The 22,240-nt window shown below is 43.0% G+C and overlaps 1 protein-coding gene and 1 long non-coding RNA gene across 12 annotated transcripts in view; one reads left to right on the top strand and one right to left on the bottom strand.

The window, feature by feature from the left end:
• The window catches only part of FOXN3 (forkhead box N3), a 373,286-nt gene that overhangs the window by 172,329 nt on the left and 178,717 nt on the right, over positions 1–22,240 (bottom strand). For all 11 annotated transcript variants that reach the window (XM_019744763.3, XM_019744745.3, XM_074327057.2 and 8 more), the window contains one exon: positions 2,150–2,286. In XM_019744763.3, coding sequence (XP_019600322.3) covers positions 2,150–2,286 — 137 coding nt within the window. The remainder of the gene's footprint in view (positions 1–2,149; positions 2,287–22,240) is intronic.
• On the top strand, positions 1,427–20,039 carry LOC109454305 (uncharacterized). The gene is made up of 3 exons (XR_002138457.3): positions 1,427–1,980; positions 6,198–6,340; positions 19,700–20,039. It is a non-coding gene; the product is annotated as an uncharacterized LOC109454305 (long non-coding RNA).

Below are 22,240 nucleotides of genomic sequence, written 5' to 3' on the forward strand. Positions count from 1 at the left end.
TACAGTCCCTAGAAAAGACCACGTGACTTGTTCTCAAAGAATTAAGACACGGGAAGAGGCAGGTTAGAATCTGATATGTCATCTCACTCCACATCCAATGACCTTTCTGGAGGTGGAATCCATGCAACCCACATGAGTAAACACAGAAACTTTTTTTTCCCTTAGTCACATGGGAGAAAAGGAACAAGAGGTGACAATACAGGAGCAGGGAGGTATTCATTTGGAAATTATTTTCACTACAAAAACTCTGGTTCATCTTTATTTCTATGCCTATATTAAAAAATCAAATGAAGTCATTAAGCTTAGGCCAGCTCAGAAAGCCTCTTGCCGGAGCATGCATTCTTCCTGCAACCCCCAGAGCTCCGCTATAATCCTTCAAATTATTAAATAATTACTGCATTTCCCTTGGGGTCACACTTGGCAACAAAATACTGGTCTAAATGAACCACTGATAGGACCCAGCGAATAACACTTAAGTTCTTGACTTCTTAGAAGCAAAAGGATATGAAGTACTTCCAAGGTACAAGCTGGGGAGGAAAATAAAGGATTTTCTGTGGGATCTGGAGGATAGGGGGAGTAGAATGACAAAGGAACAAGAGAATCTGGAAAATGTCCCAATAACTAGTGTCATCTCCTCCCCCACTAACCTTGTGTATCAGCAATTTTCCACTCCAGCCCTAGTTCCCTTCCATTTCAAGAGTGGCTAAGCCACAAGAAGAAAACCAAGCATACAGCTCTGTCCTTCTGGACATTTCTACAATGTTGGCTAGGCTGCTTTGGAAAATCCCATTTTATCTCCTACAGCTATATGACCTCAAGTTGTCATTTGCAATAAAGTATGCTTCCACTGATTGTTATGAACACAGACAAAAACTGCTACAACCGTTTTCCCCCCTCCGAATCTTTCAAACCAACTGTAGTTGCTATGTAGGGTTATTTGTTTCTAAGGCAACAGCGTACATCTAAGTACTAATGGCCTGTCCTTTTGCCAGGCAACAAACAGCCTTGTGATGCAACTGCACCTGTCTCCCTACGCGTTACTATGGAGACGCTCCAGTTGCTATGGCTACCATCACGCTAATCGCCTAGCAAAGGCAGACATACAGCAGTCTTCTCAGAGAGCCCAGCTGTTCCTCCCCGTCTCTTGCTGAAGACTGATTGTCTAGGGTCTGTGATGGAATGCTTCTCAACTGAGATGCACAAGAACTTCACTAATGCCATTTCAGAGGATCACTCTGTGCTCCTTTCTGCAGAACATAAGACTAGCGGAAGAGTCTGCAAAGCAGAGGACTAGACAACTGCTGAAGTCGATGAATTCACGCCATTCCTCACTGACATAAACTTGTTGTCCAAGGCTAATTTCTCTTAACTGGGTGGTTACAACAGAAACATTTCTATACATTAAAAACATACATATTTTTTGGTAGGATTGAAGGATAGATGTCAAAACCAAGCAGGATGTAAGATAAAATCAATTTTAAAATTTGGTTCAGTGCTATGTGGCTATTTTTTTGTCATTTTAGATTCTAACATTAACAAGGCTTTTTTCCAAAAGTAACAAGCTACATATCCTCCCCTCCAATTATATCTTTGTAAAAATGGCAGCCATGACCTCCCTGCCTCAAAACAAATGGGCATGTGAGGGGGAACAAATGTCTCCATTGTTCTCTGTTCTCTTAGAAGAGCCAAACACCAAGTAACCACAACAAAATGATTACTCAGGAGCACAGGCGACCTGGAGACCAGAATGACAACAATTGCGAGAGTCCTTCAGCGAATACCTGTAGATGTTCTTGGTCAGACGACAAGAAGATGGAATCGCTTACTGGACTCACACCTGCCCTTCGATTCCAACAAGCTCTGACACACTGAGAGGGTAAAGCTGCCAACTTTTCTTTGTCAATGTTTCTTCCCAAGAAGACAATATTTCACCCGCCATGAAGGCTTCTGGAAACACATTACTCAGAAACAGCAAAAGCGGTAAGGTTTGCAAGAAATACAACAATGGCTATACCTCCAATAATACTTCATTTCTTTCTCATTTAGCTACAGTTATTTTTTAAAATCATACAGCCTGTTAAATGAGTTCCAGGGCCCGTCTCTGTCAAAATAAGGCAAATTTAGTAGACAAAAAAAAAATAAGTCTTACCTTTGATATGCCTGAGGAGAGGCGGGAGGTGTATTGAACACGTGTGGGTACGGGTGATAAGGTGTCTTTTTCAAAGCCTGAATTAGATTTTGTCTGTACTCTGGGTCTATGCACCACAATGACCCTTTCCCAATACTCTGCAAAGAAAATTAAAATACAAGTGATTAATACAGAATCATTAACTATTTTGCATTAAGTTGACATATAGTTGCTGTCATAGTTACTTATTTTTAAAAGCCTCTCGCATATTTGTTAACTGCTAGCCTTCAACATTGTGATATTGTACTCCGACAACAGAGTCTTACCCATCTTAAGCTTGACAGACAAAATGGACATAATATTACCAGGTGATGCTAATACAATAATATTGTGATTTTCACATCCTAATGACCAAAAAACTTAGCTTCCTTTATTATTTTTCAGTGTCAACTTTGACAAACATGTATTTTCTTCTTAAAATTCGTTTAAATTTGTCAGATTTTAAACACTGAAAGAAAATGCAGACTGAGATACCCTCCAAACTCCATCTCTGCTTTAAAAGCCCAAAAGTTCTGTTTTTAAACCATGTTACATTGGTACTAATTTACAAAAACATAAAGTAATCCTCTTCTTTTTTCCTACTTAACTCACCAAAGTGCGACATTTAAGCTTCAAGAGGAATTCCGTAATTGCCTCCCCCAAGAAACAAAAGAACCCAGGCAGCAGTGGTAAACCTAAGCGAGAATCCAGTATTTACTTTTTGGATTCCTGAGTTCAGAGTACTCTGCTCCAGGGCTAAATGAGTTGAATCTTTAGAAGTCAAACTTTAAAATGCAAATTTTATAAAACCGGTTCCAAGGAAAAAGGAAGACTTGCTGAGGCCCACTTTCAGTTGGAAGCTTTTGGTCTGTGGACAGTATTTTACTAAAAAAAAAAAAAAAAAATTAAGTCCTTCCTGTGAGACCCACTGGAACTGGCAGCAGGCCGTTGGGCAGTCAGTGCTCTGAATGCTTTCAAGCGACCCGAATGTACTCAAGCTGTTTGATAAGGTCCTTTGTAAATATTTACTGATTTGGAGAGAAAAGAAGTCAAATTACATAAACCCATGCCCATCCCATGCTTCCAGCCAACAGACTCTTATTTTCAGAACTATTGTACTACAGGAAGATTTAGAAAGCAAACCAGAAAATTGCTTAACTATTACAGGGGGGAATGTCCAAGAAAATCTCTTAGAAGGAGAACTAAAAATAACTGATTCCGAAAATCTTTAAAGCTTTTAAAAATGTGTATTTTGGTCATCCGTTCACCAAATCATTTAGTGACAAACTTATTCACAGAACGCTTTAAAATCCTTTACTGTCAACAACATCAGCAAGCAGTGTAACTGGAATTAACTCTTTCTGGTGCACTGAGAAAGGGAATTGCTCAAAGCCAAGGTCAGGGGGCTGGAGCCCCCATAACCCCGGTCACCCACCCCCAGGTGCAGACCTGACCCCAAACACAGGTCCCATTCAGGCTGACCTGCCTTAGCTAAACATCAAAGTTCCCAGTTTAACCATCCCGCTGTTTAAAAATATGAAAGATTTCAACTTTGGAAAATTCAACGTCCACATTTGGCCTTTCCTTTCATGTGTTCATTTTTAAGCCCACATTAGCTTAGGGGAACTGATGAGACATTCAGAGTAAAGCAGGCAAGCCACCAAATGATCCACCGTGGACTCTCAGAACCACTCAGCATGTTTTTCAGAAGAAAGCCAAAAGCTAAGGGATGGAGAAGGATGAGGGAGGACGGGGTAGACCACAACTACCAAATCTGAATGATGGGAAACACACGAAAGCCCACAGAAGCCAGTAGGCAACTCCTCAGCAATAGGGGGTCGTGGCCAGACTGCATCAAAGCTCGCTGTGGAGTCCAGTGACTTGAACGAAGGCCCCAAACCCGCTACCTGGAGGGCCATGGCCCACAGGCAACCCAAACATTTCTGCAAAGAGATTATCACAGTCCTGGGAACCTAACGGCTTTTGTTTCATCAAGGTGGCGGTCAGAGGTAGGGCAGGTTAATCTTACAGGGAATATGACAAAAAACCGGACAATTGACCCTCTCAGGGAAATAACAATAGACCAAGACTATGGTTTCTCCTAAACCTGACCTAAGCAGCTTGTTTATTATATTACAATACTATTTACAAACTAAATGGAAAAACCCACAGGCTTGGGGGGTAGGGGGGTGCGGCATTTCACAAGGTAACTGATCTAGGTAAGAGAGGCAGGCAGAGTTACAGTAAGAACGACAGTTCTGGAGCCAGACATTTCCTCATTTCCTGTGTAGCCCTGGGCAAATCATGGTCCCACAGAAAATCTTGGCTTGCTCATTGGCAAAATAAAGACCCCCTTAAACATTGGTGCCAGGCCCCACGATGGCATGATGTGGCAGCACTTATAGATAATAAATGGCAGGTGGTATCATGAACATTGACTTTCTGACAGAAGGGGAGCAAAGCTGGGTATAAAATGCCTTTCATTAAATCAAATCTGATTTTCTCAAAGCCATCCATCATAAATAAGCACCAAATTCCAACAGTGCCACTGAGAGGGGCCTCCAGCACGCTGATGTGGCAAGCCAGGAGTAAAGTAATAGTCTACTTGTGCGCTGTTGGTCCTGGCTTAGCAAATTCACTTTCAGGAGCTCTTCTGCGTTCTCAGATCCCACCTTTATTTCTACCACCACCCCCATCTGCCTTCTATGCACCCCTCACTCCCTGTCCTCTCTACTATAACTTCTCCCTTGCTCAGAAAGCCAATTCTGAGTCACAACAAGCTAGCTGCTACAAGTTTTCTTTTGCCCGGGTCTTTGCACGTCATCATCTCGATGAGGTTTAACTGCAAACTGGGTCAGCACAGATTCTCAATATTCATTCACTGCAGACAATTGCCCAGGCTTTGGATCATAATGGTTCCTACCTTGCTGAGTCCTGCATTTTACAGTGAGAGGGGTCTGAAACTGCTGGTAGGTTTTTACAGACCAGACACTAACTTCATTATCTCATACTTACAATTTCCAAAGAGCAAAAATTAACCAAAAAAGCATCATCGGGACACACCCATGTCACTGTCAATCTCTGTAATCCCTCCAATGATCTGACAGTAGAGAGCCTGGAAGGAGCATGAAAGAGGCTGGCAATGTGTCTTATTTGCAAGCATTCTCCTTGGTTTCAAGTAACAATTCAGAATAGGCTGACTTGAAAACTTTTTAAATGGAAATATACAGAAGAGAGAATGCTTAATAAGTTTCTTAGGCCAGGAAAAATTACATTTAATGCCCATAACGGGGGAGAGAAGAGTGTAATTTAATTATAGTTGGGTAATTTGTTTCAGAGTCAGAGCTCTTAGAAATATCTGCATCTTATCTAAAAAATATGCATTTTTTACCATAATAACTGTGAGGGCCATGTACCGTTGAATATTAAGGAATTCAAAATAAAAAGGAAAGAAAGATCTTCATTCACAGATACATTTCATGTTCAAAATATTTTTCATCTTAAAAATATGGGTGTTTTTGTTTTTGTTTTTTTAAGGAGGGCACAGTTCACAGTGGCCCATATGGGGATTGAAACGGTAAATTGGCATTATTAATGCCACGCTCTAATCAACTGAGCTAACCGGCCACCCAAAAATATGTATTTTTAAGATTGAAAAAGTTCCGATGAGTGAAGATCCTTCACACACACACACACACACACACACACACACACACACAGTTTGACAAAACTAATGTGAAAAAAGTAGAGGGGGGACCTGACCAAAAAGATATGGGGTAGGCCAAACTTTTTATTATTTTAAATTAAAAAGCACCTGGGGAATAACTCACAATTCCGTTAGCAACAAAAAAAAATTTTTTAATTTAAAAATGATCAGACATAAGAGGGGGCAAAAAAAGACAAGGAGAGCCTATATTGTAGAAAGAACTGATTAGTGAGAAAGGTTAAATAAAAGAGAGGGAGATAAGAAAACAACTAAATTAAATCTTAAATCTAACTGCTAAAAATAACACTTTTTTTCTCCTGAGAGGTCTAGAGCCAGGGGCCGCCTCTGGCAGCTCCCAAATCTCTCCCACGCTTCCATGACTCTTTGGCCCTACACAGCAGCACCTGTCTGTTGGTCTGACATCATCTTTGTTTTGGGTCTCTTCGCCAGGTTGTGAGTTCCTGTGGGTGAGTACCATATTTTAAACATTGTTTACAAACCGGGCTATGATACATGAATGAGTCATGAAACCAATGCAATGGGTCACAACCAGCATTGTTTTAAAGGAACAAAACAGAACCAAATAGAACAGGCTAGAAAATACCTGTAGCAAGTGATATTCTGTGAAATGTGTATGTGTGTACACATGTACGAAGGTCTGACAATTCAGTTCGTGAACTTGTTGCAACAATGGTGCTAACTTTTTTGATATCAAAGGGATTATTCATCATGAATTTGTACCAACTGGACAAACAGTTCACCAAGTTTACTATTTGCAAGTGTTGAAAAGGTTGCGTGAAAAAGTTAGACGACCTGAATTTTTTGCTAATTCATGGCTCTCGCATCACAATGCACCAGCTCACACAGCACTGTCTGTGAGGGAGTTCTGAGCCAGTAAACAAATAACTGTATTGCAACACCCTCCCTACTCACCTGATCTGGCCCCCAATGACTTCTTTCTTTAGCCGACGATAAAGGAAATATTTAAAAGAAGACATTTTGATGACATTCAGGACATCAAGGGTAATACAACAGCAGCTCTGATGGCCATTCCAGAAAAAGAGTTCCAAAACTGCTTTGAAGGGTGGACTAGGTGCTGGCGTCACTGAATAGCTTCCCAAGGGGAGGACTTCAAATGTGACTGTAGTGATATTCAGCAATGAGGTATGTACTAGCATTTTTAGGATGAGTTCGCGAACTTAATTGTCAGATGTCGCGTATAGGTGCATAATGGACCACAAGGTCACATATACGTCTTACTAGTAAACTGGGTCCAAACAGTGTGGTAAACACTGGTCTGGGACAACGGTTTCCTGTTTGTGTTTTTTTTCCCTGCTCATCACTTCTGAGAGATAAGGCCCACTTCCAGCAGTAATGGAGGACACCCAATGCGGGGGAAGGACCCAATGAGGCAGGACCCATATCAAAATGGAGCAGGGAGCTGGCCACCCAGGACCATCCCCTCATCCCTATGGTACCCATGGCATGCCCGGCACTGTGGAGGATACATTAGTGAATATAAAACAATACAAAAGGGGACTGCTGTCTTGAAGTGGATTCTAGAGGGGGTAAGGTGTCAGTAAATAAGGAAAAAATATGCAAGCTCATGACAGACTGCAATGCCTTCTACGAAGAAAACAGAGCGCGATGAGTTAGAAGCCAGGAACTTGCCACTGTGTAAAGAACAAATGGGCTGGAAGCGGCATGAGGACCTACAAAGATCTGTTATGAGCTGATGCTGTAGTGTAGGCCCACCGTGACCAGGTGGCAGCAGTGAAGATGGAAAAAAGACAGCTTCGGAGTGTATTCTGGAGAATCAGTTGGACCTGGCAATAGATTAGAAGCGGCAGGTAAAGAACAAGAAAAAAGTCATGGTTTGGTTTGAGCAATGAACTAGGTCAGAGATTGTGATAAGGGGCAAATCCAGTGCTCATTGGAACATACAACCTTTGAGACGTTCATGTATCAAGAACTATCGACTAAGGAACTTGAAAGAACTTGCTGGATGTATGCCACCTCTCTTCTCTCAGTGACCCCAACCTTCACAGCAAAAGCTCATGAGTGTACAAAGGTAGACCTGAGGTGGTTGGGCTTTACAGGTTCAGTACCAACTGGCTGTTCCACAGAAGGGGCTAGTAAGCTTTTCCTTAAAGAGTCAGAGTAAATATTTTAGACTATGGGCCATATGGTCTCTCTTCCAACTACTCAGCTCTGCTGTTGTAGCACAAAAGCAACCAGAGACGTAAATGAGTAAACGTGGCTGTGTTTCCGTAATACTTTAGTTACAAAACCGTTGTCGATCGTTCACTGCCCCTGACCTACAGCTCCTACACTTGAACCCAAGGTTCAGACTCAGAGCTCCTGTAGTTCTGGGAATCTAAACCCAGGTAAGGGGTCTTCAGGGGCTAGGAAAACAGGAGGGGATCCTGTGGGATTAGGAAAGGAGTACTGACAATGACCTATGCCAAGTGCCCCAAGGCAGGAAAGGGGGACCCCTGGGGAGGGAGGAGGTACAGACACAGACTGGAATAAGTAAACCCATCAGAAATAAGAATACATAGTGTTTGTTGAGCTGCACCTAACATCACTGCATTCTGAAATCACTGTGTATGTGCAGCTCACGCTTCCTTCTCTGGGTCTGTCTCCTCATCTGTACATTAGGTGGTCAGATGAAATCACCCCCCATAGGCTCATAACTCTATGCTTTGAGAATATGTTACCATAGGTTTATTAGTATACCTGGCCCTGCATCTCTCCATCTCCTGCAGTTACCAACACTGCCATTTTTCTGTCCTTGGCCAGTACCAACGCATGGTGAAGTCAGTGAGAAGCACATTATTGAGCTTTCAAAAGGTAGCCCTTAATTTGGCTGGCGTGGACCTTGGACTCAGGGAGACCTGGGACCATGCTTTGTTTCAATTTCCCAGCTGTGTGACCTTGGACAAGTTACTTAACTGCTCTGAGCTCTAGTTTCCTCATCTATAAACATGGGAGGGTTATAATAATACCTGCTTCACAGGATTGTTGCAAGGATTAAATGAAATAATGCTATGCTTGGCACATGATAAAAGCTCAACAAATATTGATCTCCTTATTATGATGATAAAAATGTTAAGTAGCCAGCTTTCCTTGACACCAAGCTCCAAAACATACAGGCCCTGCTCTGATGGAAAATTGTGAAATGATGCAGATTTCACCTGAAAAATGCCACACATGGCTATTTGTTTTCCATGGTAGTACGATACTTTCCTTGATCCAAAGGAAGTATTCTGTATCAGCCGCACTAAGATGGAGGTAGAAATGGAAGGATAAAACTAGAACAAAGCAAGACCTGGTAACATGAGTGATGCCAGAAGGGAGAAGAGACTTTTGAGGAAGGAAGCACTTGCTTGGAGTCACTTCTGGCATCAAGGCCTCTAGGTTCCCAGGACCTTGTGGTCTCTGCCCTTAAGAGGTTAAAACCTGCCACTTCCTTCCTCGAAAGGAGAGGCCCTTGGCCTCCACACTGCCCTGAGGCAGGGCGGGGTGAAGAATCAACATAGAGAATAAAGCTGGGGCAGGCAAGTTGGGATGGGCAGGAGGAGCTGGCCTTGGAGAAGAAAGGGTCCCCCAGCAGGGAGCGCTAAGCCTCTGAAGACACTGTACTGTTCTCTTGGGGATCGTGGGCTCACCCTGGAAACTGGAACTGATATGGTCCACTCATTCGGGACCAAAAGACATGGGTAGCTTTTTGGACAGGTGGTCCCAGAGTTGCCAATTTTCAAGTTGCCTTTCTAGCCAACATACAGAAGGTTTATCCAGGATCTGGAAGGCATGCTTCAAGTCTCCTAGAAACAGCCCAGGTTTGCTCCTCTATGGCTACTTAGCTAGTGCCCTGGGGGCGCCCTGCTGTAGCCCCCAGTGCTGGTCCTGCCTTGTTTCTGCTACCTCCACAAGAGCGCCCCCGCTCCCCTTGCTGGCTCCTCCTCTACTGCGCACTGGCTCCTGCTCAGGCCTCTGGGCCAAGCTGCCATAAAGGGGAAAGAGAAAGCAAGCTGGGGGAGGGGGGCTGGGAGGCGGGGCAGCCCAGGGCTGATACTCACAGAGCCCCAGGTTCTCCCATTCCCACAAAACTCACTGTCAGTCCCTCGACAAGGCCAGAATCCAGACTAGAATGGGTCAAAAACCCCACTGAAACTTCAATGGCCTAAGGAAAGACCCCTTGGGCTTCATTTGGAAGCAAGTCATTGAACAACACTTGTAGAGAGCCAACAGAGTATGAGGTGCTAGGCAGGTCACCATGACACAAAGGATGGGTCCATCTTTTAGGGTGCAGAACCTCCAGAGGAAGACAAACAATAAACAACTCTAAGTGACTACATAGCAGGCCAAAGGCTACAGAACAACAGAGGAGGGAAAGGACAAGTGCTGCGGGGAGGAAGGTATTAAAATTGCACATGCTTGTGTAAGCACACACACATGCACTCGTGCACACACACACATTTAGCCTGGCTCATCCTGCTAACAGTGCCCGCAGCCCCTGCTCTGGGCACCCTCCAGCTCCCACCTGGGCCTATCCCACGGGAATACACAGTCTCCTAGAGACCGTGTTCTCAGCTCAATCTTACCTTCCTCTTACCTTCCCACTAAGCCGCTGTACAGAGTCTCGCACTGTTAGGTTCATGCTCGCCTTTCAAGAGTGTGAGAGGGGCCGAAAGCAACGCCAGGGCCTTCGCAGGGGGCGTCCTAGGGCACATCCTCACAGGTGCCCCCCAGAAACAAAGGGATTGACCCACATGGACAAGAACCTGCTACCCTGCTGTGGGACCGGGAAGGCACCACACATCCCCTCGGACTGGCAGTCTCTTCGCCTGTGTATAATAATAACACTATCGTCTCCACATCCTTTTAGACTTGAATGTGATAATGCAGAGAATGCACTGAAAAGGCAGGTAATCAATTTAATTCTCTGCTCTGTCAAAGAAAGTCACAAGAGAAGCTGGGTGGTACTGGGGAAAAAAACAAATAGGACAATAAAAAGTTATTCTGATGAATGACCGTGACATCACACCAGAACAAAGTACTAAGTGGGTGAGTGATCCCTTACAGGCCCCTTTGGTTCTAAATTTCTGTAATTTATAGTCGAACGACATCAGGGGAAATTTTCAAATTTAAAAAAAAATGACCTGAGGAACTAACCAAGTACATGGAAAAAAAAAAGCAGAGGGAGAAAACAAACAAAACTGATTACAAAGAATGTTTTTCTAGATACATCAATGTTCATTTCCCATTACAAAATAGACAATTGCTCCAAAACAAAGATTTAAAAAGAAGTCACGTCAGACACTTGGATCTCCCTAACAACTGTTTGCAGTGTTTGAAAAAGTCCCACTTTGCTCTCTTACAGTTTTTAGGGTTTGGGTTTTTTGTTTTTTGTTGTTCACCAAAAGTAGGAGGGATGGAAAAGAGAAATCGCACACCAGGTCCAGACAGGAATTTCCTTCCAAGACCCTGGCCCAGTATGACTCAGTCTAACACCAGTTCTGGGGAGGGGCCCTGCAGGCAGGGTGGGCAGGCCCCCAGGTTGTTACCCTCATGGCCAATGAAGATTTCAAACTCACTAACTACGGGTCCCGCTGAATATCAGATACGGAAATCGCCTCCATGCCTGCAGTCGCCTCACGATTATTTTACAGATGTGCTCTATAAGCTATACAGATGGGAATCATGACTAACATGTCACTTGTACAATATTCAGATACATGAGCTCGATGCAGACTTTACAGCGTCCTAGCTCTTTCAGAAGCACACCTCGGATGTCTCTGAACACTGCTCCCCGCCCCCTTCACTGAGTAACCACAGACATGGGGGCAAAGGAACACAGGTGGCACAGGTGGGGAAGGAACTATTTCAGGCATGTGGTGGCTGGACAGGTTGTGTACACGCGTGTGTGTGTGCATGGCTTAATCAACGGAAGAATCCGTAATTTCCTTGTATTAACACCTCAATAAAACAAAAACATCCCCAAGATTTGCCTAAAACCAAACTGACCTCTAGGATGGTGAAGTTGGGTAGGGGTGGAAATGTGAAAGGAGACCAGTTTATCAGTTACCAGTGCTTCTGCTTTGCAGGGATCTCTCCTGTCACTCACTATTTGGTGCAGCCCTGTTTCTGCCACAGGCCCTCCACCACCCATGGATGTGATTTCCATTGGGGGCTGGGCGCACAAATCTGAAGCACGTCAACTCCCGAAGGCTGACAGAGCTAGTTAAGTGTTTGGGTTGAAATGAGTTATTTTTTGTACTCTATTGTGTCTGAACTGCCAAAGGCAGTCAGTCAATAGCTAGCGCACTAAGAACAATCGATAATAAAATGATCGCCAAAAGATCCGAAATATATTTACTTACACTGTCAAGCTCTACACTGGTAAGTTCTAAATTCTAATAAAAAAAAAGGGGGGGAAACACATACACACAGGTACCCTCATATTCCAAGTCAGAATGTCAAAGAATTGGCATCTATAAAATCACCACTCTTACCCAACTAAATCTTGGGACTGTCCCAAATTAGTTTCACCAATCTGTCTGTTGGGGGCCTTTAGCAAGTAAGAGTTAACTATTCTCCCCTATCTGAAACCTCACAGTATTACCTATGCAGGCTGAGAAAGAGTAGAGACACAGAGACAGTTAAAAAATTTTAAGCACTGGGAAAGCACACAGGAAGTATTTAAAAACTTGTTTTATATCCTTCTAATACCAGTCATGCTCCACCACTTCAAAGAGTTGAACTACTGCTCAAATCAATTCAAGATATGCCCAGTATCAAATCACACACACACACACACACACACACACACACACACACACAGACACGCACCTATGGATAAATTCTTCATGACCATTTTTAAATGCTAATAATTTTATCACAGAAACAAAGACATGCAAATCTAAAAGGTCTTATTTGTCACCTAATATCAAAGAGGAATGTACAATGATGTGATAAAGGTGTCAGAATTGTGAATGTAATCCTTTTAAAAAGTGTTTTAGTAACAGTGGTTTGTATCATCTACAGATTATACCACCTAAAGTCTTCAAGTTAAAATTATTGCATAAGCAAATTATAAAGAGGAAACATGGCAAAATCAAACACATGTAATAAACTGCCTTTTACATGCTTTTTTTCCGTTCAAAAGGCAAACTGACTTAAAGCTCGTAGCTATGAGAGGAGGTAAAATTCACCATTCATTATGTTGTCAGAAATAAAAACTCAGTTACTTTAAAAATTCAAGACCCAATAGAGGATTTTTATAAACATACTGTATGAAGTGGAGGGGGCAAGATTACAGCCAGCTCTGGCTCTCCACTGAGCTGCGCTCTCTCTAGCACCTCTACTTTTCTTTAAAGTGATTCAAATGCTGCAAATGATAATTAACGCCAATAGTGTTTTTTTTGTGTGTGTTTTTTTATGGAGGGTAATAAAGGCACATGTGGGTCTGACAAACAGAGATACCCTTGGTTGGATTACAACTGGCCCACCTAGTGCCACTTTATCTTCTGGTTGTCAGTAGTTACTCATCTATTTTTAAATGTTCCAATATGATCTTATCAATTGGCACATATAATTTGATCACCTTATTTCCATAACTAAAAGTTGTTGAAGGTACCTGGCCATGTAAAAGTTACAGTTACAGAGTGTGGGTGTACTGGTCCGCAGTTATGCCCTTTAATGTTAAAAAAAAAATCATAAAGACCCTCTGTCTCAATAAAACATGCATACAGGGTTGTTGGGTTTTTGTTTTGTAAGGAGTGGCCACTGGCCAAAGGACTAACCAGTCACCCACTCACCCACAAGGGGCCTTTGCTGGGTGGTCCTGGTTTGGCAATCCAGCTTTTTGCCACAGCCTCTTGCTGGAACCAACTGGGCCCATTTTGAAGGCAAAATTGCCTTTACAGTGCCTCTCCATTCTAGCACAAGTATCCTAACAGCAAAAGAGACCCTTTCAACAAACAGTATCTGAGCATAGCCTGGACCCCTGATGTTGTGGCATCTGCTACAATGATAAATCCAAAACCATCCCTGACCCGAGTGGAGTGGGAGAAGTGACAATGAGCAAATGACATTGTGTTATGGATTCTTTTTAAATTCTGGTAGATGCTAGCCAAGACAAGGATGGAGCCCATGGGAGCAGAGGGCACGCAGAATGTGCTGGCGGAGGGCAGCAGTGTGTCAGGAAAACTGTAATAAGAGGTGGCTAGTCCAGAACTCACCACAGGCCTTACCAAGCTCCAGGCAAACAAAGAGAGGGGAGGGGGGCAGAGGGAAAGGGAGATGGAGTCAGAGAATGAACTAACCCCGTGATGAATGCTAAGAGGACTGAGGAAAAATTTAGGAGAACAGAGGCTACCAGAAAGACTAGCTGATCTGAACCCTTGGAACCACATGAAAGCCTCGGCGAGGCCAGAGCGACCCGACTCAGCAGCTGTCTAGAGCCATGGCACCATAGCATCTAAACCCTCCCTTCTGAGCCTCGCACTTAGTTTCCCTGAGGCCCATTTCAGAGTACCGAAAAGGCAAATTACGTTGGGCCTAAAACTCATCATCACAGCTTTCCCCCCAATTGTGTTCCTGTGAGGTCCTGCAAAAGGTGGGAGTTGACAGTAATCTCAGTATTTGCATATCTATCCCGCAGATTGAAGTTTTGGTGATAAAGTGAAGTGTAAAGTGAAGTGTGTCACCCGGAAAGGCCAGTATCACCATTGAGCTCTGGTCACTATGGGGATTCCCCTGGGCCACAAGCACAGTGACCCAGAGGACTGTTCCAAGGTCCTAGGAGCACCTGGAGCAACACATCTGTTTCTGGACACTTCTCAGCTCACCTGACAACTCACTACAACCTGAGGCACAGAACACAAAGAACAGTCCTCCAGGGATTCAACCAGCTCATCTGGTTGATTAATAGCTGACGAGGACTCAAGGCGATAGGATAGCAAACAAGAGGTCTGCCAGAGAGGAAGTCTGCCAAAGGTTACGAGTTACCAGATTATGAGGTGGGAGGGGGGAGACTCTCCGGCTTAACGAACATTACACAGTGCGTTTGTCTCACGCACTGGGAGCGTGTCACGCTCAGTGTAGAAGCACTCTGCGACCACTGCATTAGCCCCGAACGGGATCTCAGTAAGCACTCCTGCAGCCGGTGTTGTGATCTCCCCCCAGGCAGGAGGGCGGGGACAGAAAAACTGGGCGGGTACTCAATGCTTACCAACCACACTCTCAGACTATGTCACCAAGATTAACTCAGGCTTCCCAACACAGTCAGCCCCTCATTACCCATGGAAATCTTACACACAAGAAATTGTAACTCAGGATACCGTATTGCTGAGTCACCTGGCCTAAATGTCAGTTCAACTTGGAACTCAAGGTATAACCAGACAGTTAGGAGTGATGGCAGTAGTGGTAACAGCAGTCGTAACCATTAGCACTACCTGAGAACTGACCGCGTACCAAGCACTATCCGAGGCATTTTACCTGCATTATTTCATTTATTCTCCCAACAAACCCAGAAGGTGGGCAGTATTCTGACCCCCGAGATAAGGATATTGACATTCAGGTTCAGACAGGCTAACTAACTTGCCTCAGGTCAAATGCAGTTTGACTCAGGAATCTGTAAACTCACCACCAAAATGAGAGTCTGTGACAAACACCATTAGTAGGGACCCAGCTGCAGGAAAACCATCACAAATTTCCAAGTTAAAACACGAATGGTTTGGGGATCATTCACTATAGTAAGTAATGTACATCCTTACATGGGAGCCTGCATACAAATGCTTTTACACACACACATCCTTTAATCATTCATGTCAAGGAAAAGTAAATGTTACTATTACTATTCTATTATGACTTTATATTTGTGTTGCTGGCACACAACCATTTGCACACAAAACATCACCTTTCCGTTTGTATAGCAAATTTCAAAGGGCAATCAAATACCTCTGGTAGCCCTAAACTTGATGAAGGCATCTGAGAAGATTAAGTCCATTTACAGCCAAGAAAACATGCTCTGAAAAGACCGGGGCTTGCCCCTAGATCGTAATTAGCAAGAAGCAGAGCCAGGATTCGAACCTCCACGGTCAGCTGCCTCCATCTTTCCACCAAACCACGTGGCTTCTGTGAGAAAGCCCAGCCAACTGGAAATGTTTTTACCTACATATATAACAAGTACTCATAAGTACGTACGTAAGACATTGTTATCCACCTTTTGAGATAACAGAAAGACATGTTGTACTTGGGGTGTTTCAACCGTGCAGTTGCTCCTCAAAACAACAAAACAGTGCACCTATTTCAGTAGCACTTTCTTCCCCCGCGTGGCAGCCCTGAGGACAACTGACAGTCCGCAGGGCACTGATGGATGGTAAGCTTCCTCTGACCACTTCAGCCATGGTGAATCCACGTGGGAGCCCCCCAGGAGCCCCCCAGTTCGTGGGACAGACTCCTCAGACATGCAGGATGACCAGTGGAGCTGCATACAGCTCAGCCTTCCACACTCCCAAAAGTGGCCCTGCGAGAAAGGAAGGCTCTCCCCGGGAGAGCTCTCCCCAGATTTTGTACCATCTCCCAGTGATGGGAATGTCATTATCAAATACTTGAAAATGAAGACTCAGAACCTAAGCTGAAAACAGTTGGGGGCTCTGTTTAGGTATTTTAAAGAAAGATCCTTTGATGTTTAAAAAATCCTGCCGCAGTGATCCACCTGATCGCCAGGAGCCCCAGGGCTAAGCATACACATGCACTAGATATTCAGGGCACAGGGAACCACTGCAGTGGTTGCTGGTCCACCCCATTCTGTATTATCTACGAGCGCTGGACATATGCCACGTGCCCAGCAGGGCCATTCTACCCTCATCCGCTCTGCTCCCAGCCCTAGGAGACTAACACTTGCAGATGCTTCAAGAGGCACCCTTGGCCACTGACTTATGGTCTGGTTTCCCCAAAGGGAGGCACCAGTGAGGGGAAGGGAGGTTGGGAAGAGAGTAACAGATGGGTATTTATTGCCCGGGCTCCCTCCAGGGAATTAGCTGCATCCTCTACCAAAGGCCATGCCTCTATTGATTTCAGCTACTTTCTCCTTCACGTGCCAGTACTTACTCCTTTTCTTTGCCCCTTCAGATCTAGAGGTGAGGGAAGTTCCTTGGTGTAGTTAGCAAGCCCCCCACTCCATCCCTGTCTCCCAGAGGTGGTCCACCACCCTTGTATCCCTGCCCACTTGCTGGGAACTAGCCCTTTATTAAATGCTCTTCAGTTACTTCAGTTTGAGTGTGCCATCTGTCTCCTGCCAGGGCAGTGACTGGCAAAATAAAAACCAAATTGATCACCCTAGAATTTCACTCTTGGAATCTACATGCCACAATATGTGCATAGTAATTCCCTTGCAATTTCTCCAAGTCACAGAGGATGGTGATCAGGCAGGGGAACAAAAAAATACCACCAATACTTCCAAAATGATTTACTATATTGCATACTTTGAAAGAGCAGAATTTGTCTTCTTCAAAAGTGAAGGAAGTGGAAATATTTTATTCATTTCAAACATGAATACTTGATTACAGCATTAGAAAAGCATGTTGTTACTAAAAATATTCTATGTATAATACACTTTATAAGTGCATTATCAACAATTACTATTATGTTTCAGAGTTATATTAACCATGCATAAAAACTGCAAATAGGACAACAATGTCAGTGAAATTTCCAGTTTTGCAAGAGCTGATTGAAAATGTTTCTTATCTTAAACACTTTATAGAGTGGATAATAACAACATGGTATGAATTCAATTATTGTAACAATAACAACATTGAATCAAAATTTCTAAGAATTTAAGACTTAACAGTTAACTTCATCCTGAAGACCACGGGTTGGTATTTTGTACTGAGTCAGGGTGACCTTCAGGAAATTAAAACGTAAACCAACGTTTCAAATCTAAAATCTATGAGCTGTCTCATGGGTGGAGGGAGGTGGGGCATCTCCAACAAATCTACAAGATATGATTTTAAAAAACCAAAACACTGACAACAGGCACTGACATTCTTAATCAAAGAGGCATGGTTCAAATCCAAGGTCAGTGTCTACAATGTTAAAAAGTAAAAAAAAAGAGCTTTAACAAATTAACTGTAAACCATGTGTTGCCAAAATACTTTTTAAAGATGCCAAGTGTGTGTCAACCAAGTGTGTGAGGAACAAGTCTATGCGACTTTGTCTAAAGCCAAAAGATCATGTGAAGACTTATTCGCAGCTTTTCCACAGACCTGCTCCTACAGTAGGGTGTTGGTTACTTTCCCAGGGTTGAACCTGTTACTACAGGTCCCACGGTACCAGCATTTTACAAACTTTGCAACAAGTATTAAGGGAGGGAACACAATTTCTTTTTCTTGGGAAACCACGATGAAATCCAGATACAACAGCCTTAAGCCCTCTCCTATCTTTCCTACACAGTTTTGATTTCACATTTATTTGTGAGGTTGACTCATGCCTCTGTCCCCTTGCTAATATATGGGCTCTACGAAGGTCAGGACTACTTCCAGGTTGTTTGTGACCCCGTCGAACACGGACACAGGTGCTCAGTAGATTCTCCAATCGTTTAAACCACACCTTCGATAGTAGGATTACTGAGAAAAATAAGTTGGAGACCTCACTAAATATCCCTTTTCACAGAATGTTGACTTCGGAACTAAGGAATATTTTGTTCTTCAAAATAAAAATTCAATCAAGAAAAGAACAAAATCCATTAAAATGCGATGTGACAACATGCCCATTGGAATGGCTAAAATGACAAACAGTGACAATACTCAGTGCAAAGCAGAACGTGAAGCTACAGGAATGCTCACAAATTGCTGGGTGGAATGTAAATTAGCACGACCACTTGTAAACACGGTTTGGCGTTTTCTGATAAAAAATGAAACATACACTTATCTTGAGACCCAGCAATCCTCCTCTTAGCTATTGACCCAAGAGAAATGAATTCATACATGCACACGAAGACTTTTACAAGGATATTCAGAGCAGCTTTATTCGTTAATACTTAAAAACTGCAAATAATCCAAAATCCATCAGCTGGTGACAGGATAAACAAATTATGATATCTCCATAAAATGGAATATTACTCAGTAATAAAAGGGAATGAATTATTGATACAATATGTGTAATTCTCACAAACATTATGCTGAGTAAAAGAAGCCAGAATACTGTTCTACGATTTCAGTAATATGAAATTCTAAAAGAAGGTAAAACTAATCTACTAAGACAGAAAATATACCAGGAGTTGTCTGAGGGTTTGGGTGGAGGGAGAGGAGACTGATTCAAAGGGGCAAAGGGAAGTTTTTATGGTGGCGAAAATGTTCTGATCTCCATTGTGGTGGCTGGTTACTCGGGTATATACATACTAATCAAAACACTTTCAATGGGTACATTTACTATAAGTGTATTAAATTATGCCTCAATAAAGTTGTGGTTTTTTTTAAAGAAAAGAGCAAGCCATAGCTGTAAAATAAAAAATTTTTTTAAAGCAAACAAAATAACCTAACTAGAGGATCAAGTTGGCGACATAACCTCACAGGGAAAGAATTCTTTCGCATGGCTTGTGAACTCAATACTGACTGTAAGTTCTAGTGGAATGTACGTACTAAGGACAAAGTGAACTACAAAAGGAAAGTACTACTATGTTTCAATCAGAATGACACTATTAATAGTGACAGACAACAGAATTTTGAAACTTTTGTGTATCTTGTAGAATAAAGCAGAAAGTGATGTTAAAGGTGATTTGGAAATATTAATAAACTCATGATTCTACTTTTCCTTAGTTCTGTCCATAGAAAGCCCTAAAACGGTAGCATCCCAGCCACAATGAACCCGCGTCGTGTCCAGATTCAGTTTCTATACCCCATTCTCCACGGAAAGGAATCCGCTCGAGCTTTTTGGAGAAATGGATGACCCCTGTCTGGAAATGGAAAGTCTACGATGAGCCTATTTCTGTGCAAGAAAGCAAGGAAGTACTCAAAGACTAAAATGGGCATGTTCTAAGGACATAAAAGACAGCTTAAAAAGGGCCTCATTGGCCAAATTTGGGTTAATTTCAACATAAAAACGACTGCAATTGATTGTAAAACACTGACTAAATAAAAACCTATGAGTTCATAATGATATTCACTGAGATTTACTTGCCACCATTAGAGGTGATTATGACACGAATCCTTTTCTCTACAATTCAGTCATTACACTTGGGACAGTAATACCAAGTAAGAATAGAATTAGAAAAATCACCATTTGCAACCCCCCCCAGTGAAATAATTCAGGAAAGAATCACCAATGGATACGCACACAGTGCCAACTTTTCTCTCCATAGATCGTGGGCTAATTGCAAAGGGAGCAACATACCATCCAGCAGAGTGATCTGGCATCACCGACTTACACCAGTGTTCAAACTTAGCATCACTGACAGTGGGACAACCTGGTGGGATCCGATGGTTTAAGAAGCACCCAGCATTACCTGGCAACTGTTTAAACAAGCTTGACTCTCAACAAGTACTTGGATCTGACTTCCAGGAGACACACAGACAAGTTGAACACCATCACTAGGAAATAATAAGTCAAACTCAGGATTTGACACATGCCCTAAAACAACTGGCCTTGAGCTACTCAAAAAATAGGTGGTGGTGGGATGGTCGGTTCATTCCAGACTGAAGAGAATAAAGAGATATAAAAATCCAGTTGCAATGCCTGTACCTTCACTAGATCCTGGTTTAAAAAAAAAGAAGTTGTGAAAGACCTTGGGAGACAACTAGAGAAATCTGAATACAGACTACATATTTGATGCTGTAAGGAATTATTTCACATTTTCTTGGTGAGATAATAGCGTTACGTTTTATACAGGAGAAAGTCTCTACTCCTAAGAGATTCATGCTGACATTTTAAAGGGTAAAGCATCATGATGCCTACAACTTTCTTTTAATTGGTTCATATAATTTATACATAAAGATGAAGGAAATATAACATGTTAACAATTATTCATTCTAGGTAGAAGGGTATATAAGGTGATCACTGTACTATTCTTGCAACTTTTCTGTAGGTTTGAATTTTTTCATAATAGAAATATAAAAAGGGGGGAGAAAGAAAGCAGAGGTGACATTATCCCAATCTGTGAAGTCCTACCCAAGAGAGAACCAGCACTCCACATATCTCCTTAGAAGTACTCGCTGAGCTGAACTGTGTCCATCCCCATAAAGTCACATACTGATGTCCTAACCCCCAGGACTCCAGAATGTGACTGTATCTGGAGATAGGGTGTTTACAGAGGTAATTAACCTCAAATGAGGTCCTCATTAGGCTGGGCCCTAATCCAATATATGACTGGTGCCGTGAGAAGAGGAAATTTGGACACAGACACTCAGAGGGAAGATCCTGTGAAGATACAGGGAGAAGTCAACCATCTACAAGCCAAGGAGCGAGGCCGCAGAGAAACCAATCCTGCCAACACCTCGATCTCAGACTTCCGGCCTGCAGGGCTGTGCGGAAATGAATTTCTGTTGTTTAAGGCCCCCAGTCTGTGATACTTATTATGGCAGCCCTACGCTAAGACCAGGGGAGATGTCCAGGAGAAGAAGACTGTACCTCTAATCCAAATGGAGAAACAGCTTTTGCTACCTTGTGCACATTATCCAATCACTGATAGAGAAAATCAAGTGCTCCCAGGATACTGCGTGTGCGTGCATGCGTGTGAGTACATGTGTGTGGGGGGGGAGTGATGGGAGCTGAGATAGCTATTCAGGATGACTTCACGTCTGCTGCATCAGCTGGGGAATACCCAGACATCCTGGAATCACAGGTTCTTGCACACTCCCGAGACGCCTTCTCTCAGAGCCAGAGATGTAGGGGGAGATCCCTGCAGCTTGGGTGTATCCTGGGAGAGACACTTAAGACGCACACGCTGCCTGCGGTAAGTGATCAGACATCGAATTTTCATCACTGAGCAGAAATGTGTCAAATACATTAAAGCCATTTCTCCTTGAAATTAAAGGAATATCCTCATGTTTGTCGTGGTTCTTATTTATTAAAATAAGGGGACATTTTAAAACTGTATTTAATATTGTTCAATTTTTACTTTTTCGGAAACAAAGAAATGCAAATAAAAACCAATAAGCAGAGGAAATGATGTTTCATCGAATTTTTTTTCCTACAGTACTTGAATCATGCCCAGGCTATGTGGATAGAGGGTCAGCTCCAGAATCTCAGGAAGTGAGAGCTGGAAAGAGATATCCTGGACAGCTCTCCTTACTTGACATTTACGAGACCTAACCTCAGATGGGCAGAGCTTGTCGAGAGCACAGGGCTGGTGGCCTGGCCCT

This window comes from Rhinolophus sinicus, chromosome 3 (genome assembly GCF_057876585.1).
Source record: "Rhinolophus sinicus isolate RSI-liver-muscle chromosome 3, RSI-T2T, whole genome shotgun sequence".
In the NCBI taxonomy this organism is placed as follows: Eukaryota; Metazoa; Chordata; class Mammalia; order Chiroptera; family Rhinolophidae; genus Rhinolophus; species Rhinolophus sinicus.